This window comes from Herpailurus yagouaroundi, unplaced genomic scaffold (assembly GCF_014898765.1).
Source record: "Herpailurus yagouaroundi ecotype Mexico unplaced genomic scaffold, PumYag 188, whole genome shotgun sequence".
Lineage (NCBI taxonomy): Eukaryota > Metazoa > Chordata > Mammalia > Carnivora > Felidae > Herpailurus > Herpailurus yagouaroundi.
In genome coordinates, this window is record NW_024412419.1 from 31370326 (window position 1) to 31393989 (window position 23664).

At 40.2% G+C, this 23664-nt stretch overlaps 1 protein-coding gene across 7 annotated transcripts in view; it reads left to right on the forward strand.

Moving 5' to 3' along the window:
• The first annotated feature begins 251 nt into the window (after window positions 1-251).
• Window positions 252-23664, forward strand: part of RMDN2 (regulator of microtubule dynamics 2) — a 78816-nt gene continuing 55403 nt past the window's right edge. For 3 of the 7 annotated variants that reach the window (XM_040496541.1, XM_040496543.1, XM_040496546.1), the window contains exons 1-2: window positions 17427-17540; window positions 18164-18877. In XM_040496541.1, coding sequence (XP_040352475.1) covers window positions 17524-17540; window positions 18164-18877 — 731 coding nt within the window. In that variant the 5' untranslated portion in view covers window positions 17427-17523. Of the gene's footprint in view, window positions 341-2232; window positions 2453-3272; window positions 3293-9589; window positions 10058-17426; window positions 17541-18163; window positions 18878-23664 lie in introns of those variants that run through there. The other 4 variants (XM_040496544.1, XM_040496547.1, XM_040496545.1 and 1 more) reach the window with 4 other exon arrangements.

The window sequence follows — 23664 nt, forward strand, 5'->3', positions numbered from 1 at the left end:
TGTTTTGCCTAATTGATGAACATTTGATTTTGTTTTGAATCCGCCAGAAAGAAACTGACCTTGCCCTGTGAAGTTGACATATAAATCAGCAAGAATGTCCCTGAACATTTTCTCTCAAGATGAAGAAAAAAGGCAGAGGGGAGGGGCAAAATTACTCTATACTCTGAATATGTTGAGTTCCATTTTCAAGTGGATCCAAGGCCGTGCTTTGAACTTTGAACAGGCCGACCAAAAAAAAAATTCAGTGTAATAATGTGACTTAAAAAGCCTTCTGCAATTTCTGAAGAAATGTCATTCCTCTCTTCAAGTGTGCCGGAAAAACTGATCATCGTCGAACAAGGTTAGTATCAATCAGGCAAAGTATATGCCTTTCTGCAGATGACTTTCTTCTCTGAACAAAAACTTAATTTTTCTAGCCAGACAGAAAGTTTTTAAAATGAACTCCATATTTCAATGAGGTAACCATATTTAATAAATTGTTTCAACATTGAATTGCTAACTAGTATTACATAAATATTGTTGCTAATTTTTCTTTCATACATACTTTTCTAAAATACCTGTTAAGATTTATTCAGCACAGGAATATTGGGTCAACTATTTTATTGTATTTAAGTGATGAATACGTAGTTTATTACACTAATTACTTAGGCTTGTGGAAACAGTTAATAAAATTATTCTTATGCCTTTTTCAAAAAAAAGCATTTTTCCCTTGGAAGGTCCAATTTAGTCATAGGAATCTCATCACTTGGGGGGAATAACTTTCTTGTGTTTCTTGTGTCAGGGGTCCCCCAAAAGGAAAAATGCCCCCAAAACACCCTGCTTGCATTAGACACAGCATTATTTTTCCTCTTTTCCCCAAGTCTATTCCTAGCCTAACCTGAACACGATAGAGCCACCATAATTCTGTATGCATCCTGTGGCTTAGAGATAATGGTAAACCCCTAGAGAGAAGCTCCCCATAGGATAAAGTCCTCTGATCTGGAGATTCAGTCCCTCCTGTAAAGGACAGTGAGGGTTGAATCCCAAATAACTGGGGTGGGAGATTCTGACAGGACAGTATCACGTAAGAACTGCTGTAATGTGCTTAGGAAAGCTGTTTTGTTGAGCCTCCTTGGTCAAGTGGTCCATCAGGCATGGAGGCCTGCAGTCCAGGCTGGGCTCACAGGGTGTGGTCAAGAGGAAAGGCTCTCAGACAAAGCTAGGTTTGATTATTGCTGCTAAAGTTTATTTATTTATTTAGAGACAGAGAGAGAGAGAGAGAGAGAGAGAGAGAGAGAGAGAGAGTAGGCAAGGGGCAGAGAGAGGGAAAGAGACAGAATCCAAGCAGGCTCCATGCTGACAGCACAGAGCCTGATGCAGGGCTCCAACTCAGGAACCATGAGACCACGACCCGAGCTGAAGTCGGGCACTTAACGGACTGAGCCACCCAAGGGCCCCTGATTATTGCCTCTAAAAGTGACTGTGTGGCCGGGGCCAAGTGTCTTCACCTCTCCCAAGCCTTGGTTACCTCACCTGCAATGTTGTTTATCTCACTGCATTGCTGGGAAGATGGAATAAGATAATTCGTATGATGAAGGAAGCAGGAAGTAAGTGTAACACGTATTTTTGCTGTGGCTGTTGGCTCTCCCCCGTTTCCAGGTCTGACTTGGGAAACTTGGAGCTTCAGTTATCCCCCACCGCGGCTCTTTGAACGTGTAGTTTTTATTTGGCAGTTTGTTTTCATTATACAAACCACAGAACGTGAAACTGGGTAAAATCTCGAAACTGGGTAAAATCTGAGAAGACAGTGGTTTTCACATAAAGGCAACTCAGGATGGTGGGGGTACGAAGAGGATGGGGATTTTCTCCATTAAAATGGAACGTGAGCTAAAGTCAGGAAAACGTGGTTGCGGACACGATTACTAAGTAGTGTAAGACGTCTGAGCTACCCTGTATTGCAGATCAAAGTTCAAGGTTGTGCCCCGAAGGGGGAACTAAGAAGGGTATGGGGAAGGGGGCGGCGCCGGAAGGGGGCCAGCGGGGGCCACCGGGTTCGGGGAGCTGCAGAGATGGGATGGAACGCGCTGAGCCAGGCGCGGGTGGCCCGGAGCCAGGGCAGGTGGCCCCGGGGGAGACGGGCCTGGAGGGGAGGCGACATCCCGGCAACAACGTGAGGTGCGGGCCGAGGCGCCCGGGGAGCGCACTCTCCTTCTGGGAAAGGTGCGCTGGGCGCCCGCCCGGCTAAGTCAAACCCCCCGCGGGAAGAGGCGGGAGCCGTAGGGCTAGCGGCCGCGGGCTCCTCCCCCAGCGCCTCCGCTATCTGGGTCAGGACGCGGCGGCCGCGGGGCCGGACTAGGGGACCCGCGGGCTCTGGGCTGCTGTTCGCCCGCCGCTCCTCTCCGCTCCCGTCCGCTCGGCCGCAGGTCCCGGCCCCGGTTCTCCGACGGCGGAGAGGCCCGTCCGGCGAACTCAGGTGCGTGCCGAGGTGGGCAGCGGGCGGCTCGGCGGGCGGGGGCCGGACGCGGCTGGGGTGCGGAGGGCTGAGGCGGCACTTCCGGCGTCGGCCGCGGCACTTCCGGATACTGCGCGAGTGCCCCGCGCCGCCGGTTCCCTGCGAGGCGTCCTCCCGCTGGCCGGCGCCGTGGTGCGTCAGATTAGGCTTGGGGCGGCTTCCTCCCCGGCGCGGCCCCGCCGAGTCGGCGTTTGGAAGCTTCAGCCCTGGGACTCGCCGGTGTTTCCACGCAGGCCGCCCGTCGTGGGTGCGCGGAAAGCTGGCGGTGTGCTGCCGCGGCCCCGGCGGGTCCCTGCAGACCCGGGGAGTTTCAGCCGGAGACTCTGGGTCGCCTTTAGCCTTCGCCCCTGGGTCTGACCTTTCAGCCTCTGGCAAACATTTGTGTTGTGTTGTGTTTTGCTGAGACTCCGATTCTTTGTTTTACACGAAAAGAAGGCCAGATTTTCAGTGCCACAAACTTGCAAATAAGCCAAACGTCAGCGACCCCTAAATTTAAAAGAAATTACAGGAAAAACAGTGAAAACCTAGATAAAATAGGAGTATTAGAATTCATTTAGAAAGTATCAGGTTATCCAGGTCGCTGTGGGGAATCTGATTGCCAAGTCAAGGTCTCTGAGACAATCCCTTGGGAAATAAACCTCAGGCCTGCGTGTAACCCCTGATGTTCCTGTATCCTTGCAAAATTTTTCATACATCTCATGTACCAGAATTACATATTTTATGTATTTCCCCCTGAGATTCCGCTGATGAGTTAAACGAAGATATGTGCTGGATATTGCTGAAAACATTCTAAGTAACTGGGTAAAGCATGATTTACATATCTAAAAATTTTACATATCTAAAATTTTTTTAGTGTTAACATTTTGATGATTTATTACTTCAGAAGACTCTTGGTTCTCATCTGCAGATAATTATGTATTGCCCATTAATTTTAGATGCCAATAATTTTTACTAAAATAATGCCCATCATTTTCCACCATTATTACTAGCACCTTACAAATCGAAATTCGTAACAGGAATAATGATAAGCATTTGATTATCTAGTCAATAGATTTTTTTTAACGTGTTTTTATACTAAAGTGTGTGTGCTAATTTGATAATTAAACATAAAAGTTGCGTAAATAACATAACCTTTGAAATTATACTGCAGGCAAGCAAGTATTCTGATTTATTACTTTGCTAGTTACTGTTTTTAACGTGTGGCACTTTTCAAATTCATGGCTTAAAAGCACATTTATTTTATGCTGATAAAAAACTCAAACATATCGTGCACTGTTAGGCTCTAATTGTGGTTATTTAAAAGCAATACCTGCTCCATTGATTCTAGTCTCCCCTCCCCGCCCAGTTGATTTTAATAGTTCTGAAGTCATATTTCCGCTCTGGACATCTCTGCCCAGCCAGCATTCTCCTTCATGTCCTTACTGATGCTTTCGGAATCTTCCTCATGCCCCAGTACATCCAGGAATTACCCGGGTGACAGTTTTCCTGTCCTAGTTGGATGGGCCCTGGGTAAATGACTTGACAGCTGTATGCCTCAGTTTGCTTATCTGCAAAATAGAGGTAATAATAGAACCTGCCTCAAAGAGGTAATTTGGAATTGGTGTAATCCCTAAAGAAAAGCTCAAACAAAATTGATACTCTTTGCCATCTCCTTAAACTGGTACAATCTCAGGGAAAAGATCGCCTTCCTGGGTAGATTTTGACTTCCATTTATTTACTTATTAAATGAAAAAAATTTTCAAAGTAGGCTACGTTTTTTCACGTAAAAGTCAAGGAAGGCCGGGCAGGAATGAGCCAAGAAACAATCGGAATAGGAAGATTTCTTTTAATAGACTTCAAGATCAGCATATGAACATTCTGCATTAATCTTTTTTTTTTTTTTCAACGTTTATTTATTTTTGGGACAGAGAGAGACAGAGCATGAACGGGGGAGGAGCAGAGAGAGAGGGAGACACAGAATCGGAAACAGGCTCCAGGCTCTGAGCCATCAGCCCAGAGCCTGATGCGGGGCTCGAACTCCCGGACCGCGAGATCGTGACCTGGCTGAAGTCGGACGCTTAACCGACTGCGCCACCCAGGCGCCCCTGCATTAATCTTTTTATTGACAAAAAGCCAAGATGTCCAAGCTCTACGCATGGTCATTAGATAACGATGCAAATGGAAGCCATTAGCATGTAGGGCCTTTTCTTGTATCTGTTGCCTTTTTGCAATAGTCTTTCAAAATAATTTAGTTTGGTGATACATTATTTTGTGGAAATAAAAGAGTATGGCTAATAATAATTACCTACAACTTCAGCTGAAGTTACAATTGATCCCAATATACTGCTGGCATGTCTCCTGGATGAGGTGGGTGTGGGCAAATGGTTAGACTTACAGTTCAGTTTCTACCAACTAGGTAAAAATGCTTTTTGCTTAAAAAAAAATCAATTCTAGGCAAACTACGCTGAGGTCAGGCAGGCCAGATTAAGCATACGGGCTTTCTACTGGAATCCTTGGCTTTAAGAGAAGGGATTCTTAATTCCCTTGGGCATAATATTCACCAACATCTGAGGTAATTTCTGGAAAATTATTATTTAAAAATTTTTTTAACGTTTTATTTTTTTAAGAGACACAGAGGGACGGAGTGTGAGCAGGGGAGGGGCAGAGAGAGAGAGGGAGACACAGAATCCAAAGCAGGCTCCAGGCTCTGAGCCGTGAGCACAGAACCCGATGTGGGGCTTGAACCTACAAAAGCAAGATCGTGACCTGAGCCGAAGTCGGATGCTCAACCAACTGAGCCTTCCAGGTGCCCCATAGAAAATTATTTTAAAATCATTACTCCTTCTCTTTTACACTTAGACCTGTAATGAAATAGAACATCCAGATAGGATACTCCGTGTGTTCCATGTGTATCATCTGATGTATTATTTAGGAATCTAAAGAGACATTCTTTTAGGCAGACTTCTTGGAAATATTCTTATTCGCTCTCCCATAGGGCATCATTTGAAACACCACATTTAGTTGGTCATTTAGAGTGTAAGAAACAATGCCTTGGGCTGCCCCGGTGGCTCAGTCCGTTGAGCGTCCGACCTCGGCTCAGGTCACCACCTCACAGCTTGTGAGTTTGAGCCTCTCGGGCTCTGTGCTGACAGCTCGGAGCCTGGAGCCTGCTTCAGATTGTGTCTCCCTCTCTCTCTGCCCCTACCCCTCTCATGCTCTGTCTCTTTCTCTCTCTCTCTCTCTCAAAGATAAATAAACGTTAAAAAAATAAAAAAAGAAATTAAAAAACCCCCCAAACAATACGTTGCTTAAGTATGTGAGATCATGGGATATAGACCATAGGAATTCGTATGTTTCCAATGTGCCTTCCCCTATTTTCACTCTCGGCTGTTTATTTTGTTTCCTGTTTCACTTAGAACAATGAAGCAACCACAAAGGACTTTCATAAGCTCCCACTGTCACATCCACCCACCTTCAATCTGTTCACATAATCTGCCTTTTCTTTCATTACTATGAATGAATGGTTTGTGTTTCCATCAAAGGTCAATGTTTGTACTTGGGCACTGCAGTCCCTCCAACCCTCTGCCTTCTCAAGTTCACTGCTGCTGTGATTCTCTGATCTTTCTTCTACTTCATCATTTTATCTTCCTTTTAGAAAAAAATTGGATTTCGTCCATTCCCAAACAGAAATACTGTTATTTCTCCATCTTTTTTTGGCACCATTTTTCCTGTAGAGTCATGACATGATTTCTTCTCTCTTTCCTGGCTTTCTGTTTGCCCATTTGTGTTTTTTCCCCCTTCCCTGGCTTCTTTTGGACTAATTGAATATCTTTAGTATTGCATTTTTATCTCCACTCTTGACTTACTATACATACCTTTGTAGAGGTGTTTTTGTTTTTTTTTTTACTGTTATTATTGTTTGTTTGTTTAGTGTTTGCCCTTGGATTTACAAATGTACATCTTTTAACTTATTATTATGACACTGCATTATAATCCAAGACCCTTGCAACAGTATATCCTGCTTGTCCCTTCCCATACTTTGGGCTACAGTTGTCCTAATTTTTTACTTCTATGTAATAGTTTACTATTATTTTTGCTGTAATAAGCCAATATTTTATAAAGAAATCTTTTTTTTTTTTTTTTTTTTTTTACTTTCTAGTGTTTTTATTTATTTTTGAGAGAGAGAGAGGGAGAAAGAGCATGCACACACACGGGGGAGGGGCAGAGAGAGGGGGAAGCAGAGGATTCAGGCGGACTGTGCACTGACAACAGAGAACCTGATGTGTCACTTGAACCCACGAATGCTTAACCGACTGAGCCACCCAGGCACCCTTATAAAGAAATCTTAAAGTGAGAAAAATGACTTTTGTATTTACCCACGTATTTGCCACTGCTGGTGTAATTCACTGCTGGTGAATTACATCTCTTGTGTAGATCAAGTTTCTGTCTGTTACCATTTTCCTCCTGCCTGAAGAACCTTTGTTAGGATTTCTTGCAGTGCTTGTCTCATGGCATGGATTCTCTCAACTTTTGCCCCAAACTGTCTTTGTTTTACCCTCATTTTTGGAAAATATTTCACTGGATATGAAAATGTAAGTTGACCATTTCTTTCAGTACTTTAAAGATGTCACTTCATTGGTTTTTTTGCTTGAATAGTTTCTAAGGCTATGTCTCTGAGACAAGGTCTGCTGTGATCTTATCCCTTTTTCCCTCTACACAATATGTCATTTTTTTCCCCACTGAGTACTCTTGGAAAAAATTTTTTAAATGTTTATTTATTTTTGAGAGAGAGAGAAACAGAGTGCAAGTGAGGGAGGGACAGAGAGAGAGGGAGGCCCAAAATCTGAAGCAGACCCCAGGCTCTGAGCTGTCAGCACAGAGCCCCATGCGGGGCTTGAACTCTTGAGGTGTGAGATCATGACCTAAGCAGAAGTCAGGCGCTTAACCGACTGAGCCACCCAGGCACCCCTCCCACTGACTACTTCTAAGATTTCTTCTTTATCACTGGTCTCAGTGTTTTAATAACATTGTGCCTCGGTTTACTTTTGCTTACTTAATTCTGCTTGGATTATGTTGACCTTTGTGGATCTCTGGGTTTATAGATTTTGTTTAATTTAGAAAATTTTTGGCTATTTTTCCTTCGAATATTTTTTATGCCCCTTTTTCCTCCCTGTAACTTTATATATGTGTTAGACTACTTGATATTGCCCATAGGCTGTGCTTGTTTTTGTTTTTGTTTGTTTCTTATCTTAGGCATATGTGTGTGTGTGTGTGTGTATATATATATATATATATATATATATATATATATATATAATATATGCTTTCTGGAAATTGTTCTTTTGACTAGTCTGATGGGGTTTCACTCCGTGCATATGCAGACTGGTATTCATTTAAAGACTTAAGAGACCCCTATGCATATTTCTAGAGCTCTTTGTCTACATACTCCCCTTCATCTTCAGGACTGTGTGACACAAATTCTAGGTGCTTCGGTTTCTCTGAACTCTGATCTCTGTTCAACTCCGTAAACTACCAGGCTTTGTTTGGATTTCCCCTTCTGTGCCATAGTCCAGAAGTTGCCTCCAATTAGTAATAACCTGGGAGATCATAGGACTTAACTTCGTTTGTTTCCTCTTTCTTGGGAATCAAAGTGATTAATCTCCTGGAGAAAGTGTCAAGAAAAACCAAAAATTTTGTGAATTTAAGTACCTGTAATGGACAGTTTACCATTATTTGTAACATTTTCCCCAAGTTGCTAACAACATTTAATATAGATGTTTACCTGTTTACACAATAGTGGAAATTGATGGGAACATAATTGTGAGAACTTCAAAGTCTATAAAAAGCCTCAGTGTATTTTGTTCTAATCACAGAAGTTTATCACAATACTAATATATTTACTGCCATTTTATTTTTTTTTATTTTTTTTTTTTAATTTTTTTTTTTTCAACGTTTATTTATTTTTGGGACAGAGAGAGACAGAGCATGAACAGGGGAGGGGCAGAGAGAGAGGGAGACACAGAATCGGAAACAGGCTCCAGGCTCTGAGCCGTCAGCCCAGAGCCCGACGCGGGGCTCGAACTCCAGGACCGCGAGATCGTGACCTGGCTGAAGTTGGACGCTTAACCGACTGCGCCACCCAGGCACCCCTTTACTGCCATTTTAAAGTCTGGGAAGAAAAGGGAGCTTTATATTTTTTTTTGCCTTTAATGGTCTTCTGATTTTAAAACCAGAGATGAGCAATAAAACTAGTGAAGACGGGGTACACCAAAGAAAGATTATGATGCATTTAGTCAAAGTAGCTGAGTTTATGTGGAATTAGGCAGGCTAAGGCTTGAGCCTTACATGCAAACACTGAAAGTTCAGATGGAGAAAAGACTCTAAGAAATGACATTCTTATTACTTTAAAAAATAGGAAAATTTAAAGAAAATAACAACATTAGGACTTCAGACAGAAATAGACATGTAAGGAGCAGAGGAATTCCGGGTAAAAAGAAGACCAGAGGTAACGCCTGTACACGTTAGCAGTTTTGCTCTCCACGTTGAATAAAACAGACATGAGGTGCGTTACAAACTTGCCAGAGCTTTCTATGTTTTATATTCTCAATCCTTGGGCTTTCAAAATGTCGTTTATTGTTCTAAGTATACATGTGAACTGGGTGCTAAGAAAAAGCTCCTTGGACTTCCTTAAAGATAAGACCCAGAAATCAGCGCACTCATTTTATAAGGGGTTCAAACACAGTTAAGCACAGTTTGAATTCTTAAGTCGTTTTTTTTTTTTTTTCAGAAATGTATGATGATGCTTTTCTTTTACCATTATCATACTCTTTAAAAATACATGATACAGTACGTTTCAAATCAGTCATGTAGAATACAGATTCCGAATTGGAGTTGCTACTTTTCACCGCACTTCAGTGATATCCTTAAAGCAAATATTTCTATCGGGCCACTACATTTTCAGAGGTAAACATATTCCCATTTATGATTTATTGTGTGTGTGTGTGCGTGTGTGTTGTTTATCCTGTAGACTTGGCTTTTGTTGATTGAGAAAGCCTTCATATTTTTGTTTTGGGCAAAGACAGAAACGACATTCATTTACATTTATGCTTTCAATTTTAGAAACAAAACCCAAGAAATGCCTCATTCCACAAATAAAGAACTGATATTTGGCATCATGGTGGGAACTACTGGAATCAGCTTGCTTCTCTTATGGTACCACAAGGCTCGTAAATCAAGGACAGCACTGAATTTACCTAAATTTCTTTCTCTGGGTAGTAAGTTTGATGCGATGACTTTTCAAGATGAAATGTATAATGGCCGTGGAACAATAGCAATCTTTCAAGGAAGGCAGCTTCAGATACTGGAGAAGTTAAATGAATTACTGACAAATATGGAAGAACTCAAAGAGGAAATCAGAGTCCTTAAAGAAATCGTTCCAAAGCTGGAGGAATATATACAAGGTGAACTTGGAGGGAAAACAACTGTTCATAGGATAAGTCCTCAACACAGAGCTAGAAAAAGAAGGCTTGCCACCGTTCAAAGTCCCACAACAGGTAATAGTTCAGAGGAAGCAGAAAGTGAAGGAGGGTAAGTTTCTTGACGATGTTTCCCATGTTGAATTGATGATTTCATTATTGCTATTATTTAGGTACTTTCTTTTTTTTTTTTTTTTCCACGTTTATTTATTTTTGGGACAGAGAGAGACAGAGCATGAACGGGGGAGGGGCAGAGAGAGAGGGAGACACAGAATCGGAAACAGGCTCCAGGCTCCGAGCCATCAGCCCAGAGCCCGACGCGGGGCTCGAACTCACGGACCGCGAGATCGTGACCTGGCTGAAGTCGGACGCTTAACCGACTGCGCCACGCAGGCGCCCCGTTAGGTACTTTCATTATGCACGTCCAGTTATATATCCTGCTATTAATAAGATATAAAAAGGAATGATTATTTTGGCTTACATCATACTTAAAACTACACTCAATCGTGGTCTGTGTTTAAGATAGTTTAGACTCCTTTGACGAGAGGAATGTAAGTAACTTACTAGTATGAGGTGACATCATGTGAGCAATGAAAAAGCCAGTAATTAGTTGTAAAATGTGTAACCCGTTTTTGTATGTGGCCATGGTATGACCCCTTATATAAGAACTTTCTGTGATGATGGAAATTGTCTAAATCGATGCTGCCGATATGGTAGCCACTAGCCACATATGTCTGTTAAGCACCTGATATGTAGCTCATGCAACTGAGAAACTGAATTTTTAATCCTGTTTCATTGTAATTAATTTAAATGTAAATAGCCACAGGACTAGTGGCTTACCGAATTGGGCAGTGCAGACCTAGAAAGATTTGAAAGTGTTAGCATGATTCATTGTCATCTTCGCTGTCCTCAGTGGTCATCTTTTGAGTTCTAAAGCCAAGAACATAAATAATATTCTTTTAGAAGAAAAACAAATGATTTATGAGTAAAGAAATTGTGCCTAACTAGTGTTTGTGAGGGAGTAAAATAGGCAGATAAATACATAACCGCTAGAAATTCTTTAGGGCAGGGACACTCTGTTTCCTTTGCCATGTTCTTAACACCTTATTCTTGTACATAGCAGAGTAGATGCCAATAAATATTTCTTGAACGAGTGAGTATTCTGCTAAATCACCATGGAATTGAGAGAAGGGATCTGGCGGGAAGGGACAACCAGGAGGGATAAAAGTGTGATTTCATAGATAAAGAAATGTAAATGGTTGATCAGGTCTTTGACATCATGCTAGGACTGGAATTACTGAGCATTTTTATACATCAACCGGACACATAACTACATGAAAATATCTTTCAGATACTGGAAGATACATGATAGATCCAGATAACAAGAAGGCCTTAGACATTTGTGTTCCTGAGCAACAACAAATCGTGGACTGATTTTGAAAATTGACAATGGAGTGTTAAAAAAGGAACCGAAAATAGTTCTAAATCATCCAGAACTGTAACTTCCAAAAGACATCAGTTAATCGTTAAGGGTATAGAGAATAGCAGCTCAGTAGTCTCATAAAGACAGAAATCCCAGTACAACGTTAGACATCGATGAGAGTTTTTGAAGAGCAGCAGCGGTTATCCAACCTTTATCTACATACTCTGTAGCATTTCCTCCTGAGGAGTCCCTTTGGCAATCACATCTCAGGAAGGATGTAATGGAACTAAGGGCCAGCCAGAGAAGATCCGCTAGACTGGGAGGGGGGGTGGCAGTCCTGGTGAAGGAGTGGAGATCAAGAGGCCAAGTGGCCCTTAATCTAAAAAGACCGTGGTTGAGCGCAGTCTTGTTCAAGAAATTCTAAAATTCTAGAAAGAGAGGCAACCTTTGATAAAGTTTGAGATAAGTTTGGAACAAATGAAAAGAAGGTCATTGTGGGACCTAAGTAACTTCAAGTAGCAGCGTAGGCATAAATTGTTTATGTGAGTTCAAAAGGATTTGTGAAATTTCTGAATAACAGTCACAGACAGCTGATAAGAAAAACTTTAAGACTGATGTCAAGATTGAGCTCGGGTGCCTTTGTTAGCAACAGAACACTAGAATAGAGATAAGGACCAGGACTAGATTACAGTGAATGGCTCTTGATAGAGTAGAGGAAAACTTATTCCTATTTAGCAGTGCTTCAATAAACTAAAGAAAACAACCAAACAAATACTTAATTTGGATATTTTTTTGAGAGAGAGGAATAAGATAAAGATTTTTAACACATCTTTCTAAATGAAAACCTAGAGTCAAACGTTTTAAGTGAATAAAATACTTTTTAAAAACGCCTGGGTGGCTCAGTCAGTTGGCGTTGACTTTGGCTCAGGTCATGATCTCAGTTTGTGAGTTCGAGCCCCGCATCGGGCTCTGTGCTGACAGCTCAGAGCCTGGAGCTTGCTTCACGTTCTGTGTCTACCTCTCTCTGTGCCCTTTCCCCACTCATGTTGTCTGTCTGTCTCTCAAAAATAAACAAACGTTGAACATTTTTTAAAATAAGATAAAATAAAAACAAAGTCCTTATAAAGTATACTTGTGTAAAGTTTAGGTTGCCTGTCCTTATAACCCTCGCATGGGACAGAAATGACTGGTCATGGTCAGATTCTGTCCTAGTCCCATCACCACACTTAAGTTGGGGTATGTCCTTGATAGCAAAATTAAAACATCAAATGACAATTGCATGTTCCATATGTAAAGTTTATCTTTCGCTAAAGGTTCCCAGAGATTTTGACTTCTTTTAGGGAAAGAGATGCCAGTCACAATTTGCTGACACTGCTTTACACAAGGAAAGGAAAAAAACCTAATTGTATCCTTCAGGGGCGTCAACAGCTTGAGTGGGTAGGTCAGTAGAACGTGTTTTCTGCAAGTATTATTAGCGTTTTCTGCATGATGTCTTAGTTCACAGCATCATCACGGACTTAGGGATTTATGCCTTTTTTGGATTTAGCTGATTTCATCTACTTTGTTGTAGATCCGATCATGCCTGAGGCTCAAATTCTCATAACGGGGCCGTCGGAGGGCCCGTCAGGGTTCTTCTTTTTCCTTCTTAGCATCAGCACGAACATCTTGGAAAGCATCTGTGCTTCTCGGTAATATCATGTCTCGCTGATTTTGTTTCTGTCCCTACTCCAAGACTTGGAGTCAGTCACTGCCTTGGCAGCATCGGTTCCTTTCAGTGACAAGTAGCACTAGAAAGCAGCATCTGGGTGTAAAGACACGCACTGTTTGTAGGCAGGATGATACCGGAGCTTGTTTGGGCCCATTTAGGGTCAGGGTGAGGAAAAGTCATTGTCAATATTTTTCAGGTCACAAGTTCATGTTGGTGTTTTTCAGCGAGCGTAAACTGAAGTCCTGCCTTATTTCTGAAAACTTTTTAGCTCATCTTCTTTTTCAGGCTGCTCACTGTTCTTTTCTCTGTCAACCATTATCTACATTGCTCTGTTGAACCATGAGTTTAAAAAGCTCTTGATTTGTTTGTAATGGTTATTTATTTTTGAGAGGCAGAGCACTAGCAGGGGAAGGGCAGAGAGAGAGGGAGACACAGAACCCGAAGCAGGCTCCAGGCTCCGAGCTGTCAGCACAGAGCCCGACGTGGAGCTTGAACTCACGGACCGCGAGATCATGACCTGAGCCGAAACAGGACACCTGGGTGCTCCTAAAAGGTTATTTAAACCACAGTGTTATGTAAAGCTTTAGAAACCTCTCTTACAACAGTTCCATCTTTTAACAGTTTGGATTAAAGTAATATCCCATAATAAACTCATAATTCTTCATTTCAACTGGGCTTTACAAAGAATACATGTGTTTCAAAATGAGACAATTCTGTTAGGTAAATCAGGGTTGTATAGTGACCCTATGGGCCTTCTTTCTTTTTTTCTTGTCTTAGGCATTTTCCATCATGTGATAGCTTCAACAGACACAATTCTGATTATTTGAAAAGAAAAACTCTGCAAATCTACCCCCAAAAGAACACCAGGCCATAATACAAGCCGTAATACCTAGTACTTCTGCAAATACAGGGGATGGTGATGCACCCCAGAAACAGACTTTTGAGATTTTATTGAAAACTCCTTGCATTTTCATTTCATGAGTCAAAATACAATGTTTGCTTTTAGTTCATTTATATTTTTTATTCTTACTACTTTTTACTTTTGCTAAGTCTGTTTTAAGGTTGGACTTCCATTTCTCAAGGTCTTGAGAGAAAGACAAATTCAGATATTCATGATGGGGTGCTTCTGTATTTTTTTTTTTAATTTTTTGTTAACGTTTATTCATTTTTGAGAGACAGAGAGAGACAGAGCATGAGCAGGGGAGGGGCAGAGAGAGAGGGAGACACAGAATCCGAAGCAGGATCCAGGCTCTGAGCTGTCAGCACAGGGCCCAACGCAGGGCTCGAACTCATGGACTGTGAGATTACGACCTAAGCCAAAGTGGGAAGCTCAACCGACTGAGCCACCCAGGCGCCCCGGGTGCTTCTGTATTCTTTCATGTTGTAGAAGTACACATTTGCACACAACAATTGGTTTTTGTATTGGATTTTTGAAAATAAAAAACTACACGTAATTGAAATCCTTTTCGCAGTCCTTTGTCTCAGAGGTAACTATTGTCTTATAGTTAGTGCGGATTCTTCCTTTGAAAGTCTGAATGTTTCCCCTAGGTGTGCGTGTTTGCGTTATTAACAATGAATAAATGGTGTTTGGGTCTTAAGATTTACATAAATGGCATTATATGGTATAGAGCATTTTGTTACTCACTTTTGCATCAAATGTTTTTATTTGAGATTTTTTCCATGCTGATGTATGTAAATTTATCTCATTCTTTTCTTTTTTTTTTTTTTTTCTTTTTTTTTAATTTTTGGGACAGAGAGAGACAGAGCATGAATGGGGGAGGGGCAGAGAGAGAGGGAGACACAGAATCGGAAACAGGCTCCAGGCTCCGAGCCATCAGCCCAGAGCCCGACGCGGGGCTCGAACTCCCGGACCGCGTATCTCATTCTTTTCAGTTGCTATGTTGCATTTCATCGTAGGTATATGCCTTAATTTCTCTCCCCCTGGATAGATGTTTATTTAGGTCAACATTTTTTTTTGTTCTTTTAACCAATGCTTCATTGAACACCTTCATATTCCCTTAGGTACATGTGGAATGATTTGAAAGTATATACTTAGAATGGGATGCTGGATTGTAAAGCAAATATATTGTTATTCTGTATAACTAAACTATTCTTTGTGAGAACTCTTATTTTCCCATACAAATTCTTATAGTTAGACTTTTTAATTTTAGGCAACCTGATGGTTGTAGTAACTAATCATTATTTCAGTTTGCATTTCCCTGAACACTAATAAGATTGAGCATCTTTTCATAGTTTATTTGTATTTTGGTCTTCTCATCTGTGAATCTCTTTCATTCTTTTTTTTATTAAAAAAATTTTTTTTATGTTTATTTACTTTTGAGAGAGAGAGAGAGAGCAAACATGAGCGGGGGAGGGGCAGAGAGAGAGGGAGACACAGAATCCGAAGCAGGCTCCAGGCTCTGAGCTGTTAGCACAGAGCCCAACGTGGGGCTCGAACCCACAAGCTGTGAGATCGTGACCTGAGCTGAAGTCGGACGCTTAACCGACTCAGCCACCCAGGCACCCCTGTGAATTTCTTTTAAAAATGAGGGGCGCCTGGGCAGCTCAGTCCATTAAGTGTCCGACTCTTGATTTCGGCTCAGGTAGTGATCTCACTGTTTTGTGAGTTCGAGCCCTGCCTTCAGCTCTGTGCTGACAGTGCAGAGCCTGCTTGGGATTCTCTCCCTCCCTCTCTCTCTCTCTCTGCCCCTCCCCCACTTGTATTTTCTCTCTCTGTCTGTCTGTCTCTCTCTCTCTCTCTCTCTGTTCCCCTCTCTCAAAATAAATAAACTTTATAAAAAATAAAAATAAAAATGAAAACAACAAAGGAAGGTAAAACTTGGTGTTCCTTTTATTCATTCAGTGAGAGCGTCTACTCTGTGCTAGGCACTGGGTTCACACTCAAGATCCATTAGGAAATAAAACCAAGCCTCACGAGTCAAACAGAATTAACAAAAAAAAACTTGTAAGAGAATGTTAAAGAGAGACACTGTATTCCAGCTTTAGCCGGAGCCCCAAAGGCCAACAGCAGCAACAAGGGCCAAGTCTTCCCTTGCATTGTAGAGCCAGGTGTTAGACCCTCTGGGCAGGACTTGGCAATAGATGGAAGTCACTGCCAGCTCGGGCATGCACCCGCCTGAGGCCTGTGAAAGGAAGCAGCCGAGGGGCTGCGAGAAGCATGTCTTCGGGGAAAGTTGCTCCTGTTCCTCCACAATGTGTACGATGCTGATGCTCTAGGAACGGCTGGCATTGCTCGGGCAGAATGTGTCACATGGGAAGAGCGAAGAGGCGGAGTACAGAACCTTTTGGAACCAGTACCGACCGGAACGGGCAGAAGTGGGTGAGCCTGCCAAAGAAGGACTGAAGGCTGATCCAGGAAGTGGGAGCAGACCTTTGGTGTTCCAGCTAAAAAGTCATTGCCACACCCAAATTTATCTAGGTTTTTTTTTTTTTTCTCCTGTGGTATCTTCTGGGAGTTTCACAGTTTTGCATTTTATACTGAGGTCTGTGTTCCGTCGTGAGCTAATTTTTGTGAAGGGTGTAAGGTCTGCCTGACCCCTGTTTATCGAGGCCAAATCTCAGGATTGTGGTGAGAAACCCTGAAACAGAAACAAGAGATAGTAACAGGGTATTTAGGATATTGAGAAGTAGAAATGTTTTTGAGGCAGTTTTTTATGTCATCCGTGACTTCACACACACACTTGTTATACAGCTAATGCTCCAGGTTGGTTTGGAAAAGGAGAGGACAGTATTTCTTTTCTGAAAACTCTGTTAACCTTGTCTTGAAATGAGTATAAGCTGTTTCCCGGGGTCAGAAACAGTCGCACACAGATCTCCGTAATCTGGCGCATGTGACCCACACTTTCAGATGGCAGCCTTTGCTGCCAATGTAGATAAGGTTTGTTGCATCTTGGGGGGAATGATGTTTGCTATTTATGTTTCTGTTTTCCCTCTCGATACATCTTTTGACCAAAGTCTGTAATGGTCACTTTTCCATATCACCGGAGGGTGTAAAAGCCTTTAGGAGTGTTCGTGTGAAAGTAGAATGAATTAGTAGGCCAAAGGGTGTGTAGGGCAGCTAGTGAGAGAGACAGTCCTGGGCAAAGGATTGTGCAGATATTATATACATTACTGCCTTTATCCTACTGTTTTCTCGTCCTTGAGTTGTTGGCTGACTCCTCGAACACGATGGAATTAGAGAATACATTCCCCAGTCATGTGAATTGCAGCTTTTCAGAAAGGCGAGCCACAGAACAATTTTATCCTGACCTGATGTCATTAGATTCTAGAGTCTGCTGTCATCACATTCTGTGTTATTGCCATGTTAATTCCACATGGAGCTTAAACATTCAGTCTTCTGACCTGTTCCACCTACGCAGGGCATTTTATGGCTTAAGGATGATGGCTTAGAAAGGAAGGGAGAGATTTACTTTGGATTAAATTCAACATGGGAAAATGCTTAAGGTAAGCCTTTATAAAGAAAAAGAAAACCCACTGTTACATATGTTTCATGTGCTAAAGAACACTGAAGCATTCATAAACCAAGCTTTATCGCTTCCTTTGCTTTCCCATAGTAACTGAATCTCTGGAATATGTGGATATTTATCTACAGTATTCTCTCTAGAGAGGTCCCACTTCACCCATCGTGGTTAATATTTTAAAATGTAGTAGTCAACAGGGCATAAATTTATTCTACTTAACTCCTTTAAACATAGTAGTTCAAGAGTCTCAAACAGATACTATTATTTGAAACAGGAAGACCTACCCTTTTCTTCAGGGGAGACTTTTGTTCTCCAGCCCTCTCGTATATTTCCCCTGATCTTTCTTTCTGCCTGTTTCCCTGAGTCTTTCACCTTATCTTCCCCCAATTTAGTAGATTGGGCATGTATTGTGTTGGTAGAGATAATCTTTTAGACTAGGGCATTCTGTGGGGGTACATCTGGGTGACCATGAATTCAGACGCCATTATTTTCTCATTCCCCATTGTTTCCATATTGATAAAGTGGATATTATTCTTCAGGAGCCTTGGCAGGTTTCCACCTCTGCTCCCTATTTTTTTGCCTCATTTGACACTTTTCTCACTCTAGCCACTGCAAAGACGACCAGAGCTTGCTACCAAATTATCCTGCAGATCAAGTTACTTCAGACCACCGGCACCTTGGATTCTCTTCCATTACTCATCGAACTATATCTCTTGATCCTAAAAGAACCCGTCTATCTGCAGTATGTAAAGTCAGTTCACGCAGAGGAAGTAAAAATTTATCTTCTTCATCAAGTGCATCTACTCACTCATCTTTCTCTGGGAGAAAACATTCTTTATTTGTGAAATTTCAGAAAAGCGGTGTTTTCCCCGACTGTCAACAAAGTGGAGCCAATTTTGATTCTCAAGAAAAAAGCAGCTTCAGTGATGTAAAATTCTCCTCAAACCATTTTGGCCTTAGATCCCAAAGACTTTTCTCTGCCCCGAGACTTAGTATAATTTCCTGTTATGAGAGCACTAGTTTTTTTGATCTTCAATCAAGATGTCATAAAATCTTTAATCCAGATGAAGTTGAAACAGTTTCTGAAAGCTCAAGTATGACTAGTGCTGAAAAATATATAAGCCCTTGTTGTCCCAAATATAACATTAGATGTTCTATGAATTTTGAAGCAAAAGCTAACTCTTCAACCCATCAGAACACTGTTGATGGAAGCATCTACCAACACAGCACGGCCATCTTACTTTCTCTTCCCACTATAATTTCCTATTCCTGTCAACAAAGCAAGGTTGCGACTGATACCGAAGGAAGAGGCCAATCAAGGAAAGTTTCCTTTCATCCTGGTTCTCGAAGTCACTGTATCTTTCATTTTCCACCTAGGATTCAATAGCATCCCTCTCAAAGAGTAACTTCCCCTGTTTCTCTGTAACGTTGGATTTTCTTCACTTTGTAAAAATGCTACCAGCTTTATCCCACCTCAGAATAACATTGCCTCAGATTCCTTGGAAGATGAAAACATTGCTATTTCATCTCAAGATGAAGACACATCTTTATCTATTACAGTTCCTAAAATAAGGTCGCCTCAGAGTTTGCCTTTTCTTCGAAGGGTAGCTCAAAGCAGAAATTTTCCCACCAGGCACGCTCCATAGTCCATGGTATTTGTTGCTCAAGTTCTCACAGAAATCTTCTGTCTTCCTAAGTTTCACTGCATTTTTGGGAAAAAAAAAAGACCTTCATGTTGCATTCTAAATTTAACTGTAACTGCTGTAATTTTTTTGAAAGATAGTTTATTGACATTATTGGAGTTTGGAAGTCAAAGGTTATTAATCTGTTTCTGTTTTTAACAAATTGCTTACAAATTGACTAGTCTCAAATTTCTGGGTGATGATTGTAATATTTCTGTGATCTGAAAATAACATCAAACATTGGTATATAGGTCTTCTAAATATATGACATTCTTTGAGAGTTTTAACATTTTCTTTTATCCTACTCTAATCATGAGGGACAGTATTCCTACCTATGTCATCTCTAGAGCTATATTCAGTAATTCGCAAGTTTTCATTTATATTAGCCTTGTTAGCTGCATTTCTCATGCCAGATATCCCCCTGACAGATGATATTTTTACTAATACAAGGATCAAATTATAAATACACACATATTATAATGGAAATATGTAGAATATTTCAATATTGAAACCAGTTATTTTGACTAAATCATTTTCATATACATTTGTGTGTGCATGTCTGGGACTTCAGAGAACTCGATATCAGAGGTAATAGATTCATAGATTAGTCGTTATTTTTAAAAGTGAATATTTTTCAGACTTCTTCCAAAATTTTTATTAAAACAATTTTTTAAATAAAATTTTTATTTTAAAAAATGTCTCCCGAAATTTGATTTTTGAGTAAATATTTTTCAATTTTTTCACACTATATTAAAGTTTATAAATGTTTATCAGAATAAGTAATGAATGGAAAACGCATATAGGCCATTAAAAATACTTAAGTTAGAATATAGCTAGTCTTTGTAGAGGAAAGGAATTGGCATTATTTTCAATCGTATGTCATGATAAAATGCCCCCTAAACCTATATCATTGGGCTAAGATGTTACTTTTACTTTTGCGTTTTTCTCCTCCTTTTAGCGTGTATCTTTTTTTTTTAATTTTTTTTTAACGTTTTTTTTTTTTTTTTAATTTTTTTTTCAACGTTTATTTATTTTTGGGACAGAGAGAGACAGAGCATGAACGGGGGAGGGGCAGAGAGAGAGGGAGACACAGAATCGGAAGCAGGCTCCAGGCTCTGAGCCATCAGCCCAGAGCCCGATGCGGGGCTCGAACTCACGGACCGCAAGATCGTGACCCGGGCGGAAGTCGGACGCTTAACCGACTGAGCCACCCAGGCGCCCCTTAGCGTGTATCTTAAAAAAGTTTTTTTTCTACTTCAGTTTTTTATTTGTGGTGAAATACACATCACATAAAATTTACTGTCTTAACCATTTTTAAGTTTAGTGGCATTAAATACATTCATATGGTTATGCAACCATTATCACCATTTATCTCCAGAATTTTTTTCATCTTCCTAACTGAAATTCTGGACCCAGTAAACAATCATTTCCCACTCTCCCATCCGGCAACCACCCTTCTACTTTCTGTCTCTGTGAATTTGTTTCCTCTAGAAGTGGAATTATATGGTATTTGTCTCTTTGTAACTGGCTATTTCACTTAGCATAATGTCCTCAGCGTTCCTCCATGTTGCAACATGTGACAGTTTCCTTATTTTTTAAGGTTGAGTAGTATTACTTTGAGTGTATATACCACATTTTACTTATCTCTTGATCTGTTAATGGACACTTTTGTTGTTGCTTCTACCTTTTGGCTGTGATGAATAATGCCGCTATGAGCGTGGGTGTACAAAGATCTCTTCAAGGCTCTGCTTTCAGTTCTTTTGATTATATATCCAGAAATGGAATTACTGGGATTGTATGGTAATTCTGTTTTTAATTTTTTGACGTACTACCGTATTTTTTCCATAGCACAGAGGCACCATTTTATGGTCCTCCAAGAACTCACAAGGATTTCAGTTTCTCACATCTACACCAACACTTGTTCTTTTCTATTTTTTGACAGTAACCATCCTAACAAGGTGGCATCCTGTTGTGGTTTGCGTTTCCCTAATGCATAGTGACATTGAGCATTCTTTCATGTGCCTTTCACGGCCTTTTGTATATCTTCTTTGGAAAAATATTCCTTCAAACCCTTTGCCCATTTTTTAATTGGGTTGTTTGCTTTTTGCTGTTGAGTTGTAGGAGTTCTTTATATATCCTGGATGTTAATCCTTTATCAGATATATGATTTACAAATGCTTTCTCCCATTATGTGGGTTGCCTTTCACTCTGTTGATTATGTCCTTTGATGGACAGAATTTAATTTTAATTTTGATGTCTAATTTATTTTAATTTAGATGTCCAGTTTATCTATGTTGCTTCTGTTGCCTGTGCTTTTGTTGCCATATGCAAGAAATCATTACCAAATACAATGTCGTGAAGTTTTTCCCCTATGTTTTCTTCTAAGAGTTTCATAGTTTGGATTTTACATTTACTAAATGATCCATTTTGAGTTAATTTTTAATTTTTGCATATAGAGGGTCTAATGTCATTCTTTTGCATGTGAATATCCAGCTTTCCCAGCACCATTTGCTGAAGAGACTTCCCTTTCTCCATTGAATAGTCTTGGCACCCCTGTCAAAAATCATTTGACCATATTTGTAAGAGTTTATTTCTGGGTTTTCTGTTCTATTGATGTATATATCTAACTTTATGTCAGTCCACATTATTTTGATTACTGTAGCTTTGTAATAAGTTTTAAAATCAGTAAGTATGATATCTCCACCTTTATTCTTTTTCAAGGTTGTTTTGGCTATTCGCAGTCCCTTGAGATTCCATATGACTTGTAGGATGGATTTTTCAACCTTTACAAAAAACATTGTTGGAATTTTGGGAGGGATTGCACTGAATCTATAAATTGTTTGGGTAGTATTGACATCTTAACAATATTAAGTCTCCAAATCCATGGCATGAGATTTTCAATTGAGTCTTCTTTAACTTTTTTTAGCAGTGTTTTATAGTTTTAAGTGTACAAATCTCTCATCTCCTTTGTTAAGTTCACCCCTAGGTATTTTATTCTTTTTGATGTTATTACATTTTCTTTATTTCCTTTTCATATTGCTTCTTGTTAATGTATAGAAACAACTGGTGTTTGCAAATTGACTTACATTCTGAAACTTGGCTGAGTTTGTTTATTAATTCTTACTCTGTGTGTGTGTGTGTGTGTGTGTGTGTGTGTGTGCGTGTGCGCGCATTTGTGAAATCTTTAGGGTTTTCTACATATAAGATCATGTCATCTGCTAAGAGATGATTTTGTTTCTTCCTTTCTGATGTAGGTATCTTATTTCTTTTTCTTGCCTAATTGATCTGGCTAGGACTCCTAGTACTGTACTGAATAGAAGTGGCAAAAGCAGTCACTCTTGTCTTGCTTCTGTGGTTAGAGGAAAAGCTTTCAGTCTTTCACCATTGAGTATGATGTTAGCTATGGGCGTTTCATAAATAGCCTATAATATGTTGAGGTAGTTTCCTTCTGTTGCTGGTTTGCTACACATTTTTATCATGACTGGGTGTTGAATATTGTCTGGTGCTTTTTTCTGCACCAATTGAAATGCTCACATGTCACCCCCCCCCCGCCCCTTAATTCTGTTAATGTGGTATATCACATTGGTTTTCATATGGTGAACTGTCCTTGCATTCCTACTTGGTCATGGTGTATAACCATTTTAATGTGCTTTCAAATTCTGTTTGCTGTTATTTCTTTGAGGATTTTTGCATCAGTATTCATCAAAGCTGTTGGTCTGATTTTCTTATAGCATATTTGTATGGCTTTGGGATCGTGATAATAATGACCTCCTCATAGAATGAGCTAGGAAATATTCCTCTCTCTTCAACTTTTTGGGGAGTTTGAGGAACTAGTTAATTCTTTAGGAACTAGTTAATGTTTTGGGGAGTTTTAGGAACTAGTTAATGTTTGGTGGAATTCACCAGTGAAGCCATGTGATCCTGGGCTTTCATTTGTTAGGAAGTTTTTGATTACCAATTCAGTCTCCTTATTAGTTATAGATCTGTTTGGATTTTCTGTTTCTTCCTTAGTATAAAGGATTAGTAGGTGGTATGTTTCTAGGGATTTGTCAGTTTCATCTAGGTTATCCAGTTTGTTGGCATGCTATCCTTGATGGTACTCTCTTATAACCCTTTTTATTTCTGTAAAATTGATAGTGATATTCCTCTTTCATTTCTGATTTCAGTGATGTGATTTTCTATCCTTTTTTTCTTAGTTCAGCTAAAGGTTTGTCAATTTTGTTGATCTTTCTGAAGAACCAGTTCTTGGTTCCGTTGATTTTTCTCTTTAAAAGAAATTCTCTATTACGTTAATTTCTGCTCTAATCTTTTTATTTCCTTTCTTTTGCTAACTTGGGGTTTAGTTTACTCTTCTTTTTCTAGTTTCTTGAGCTGTAAATTTAGATTGTTGATTTTATATCTTTCTTTTTAATGAAAGCATTTATA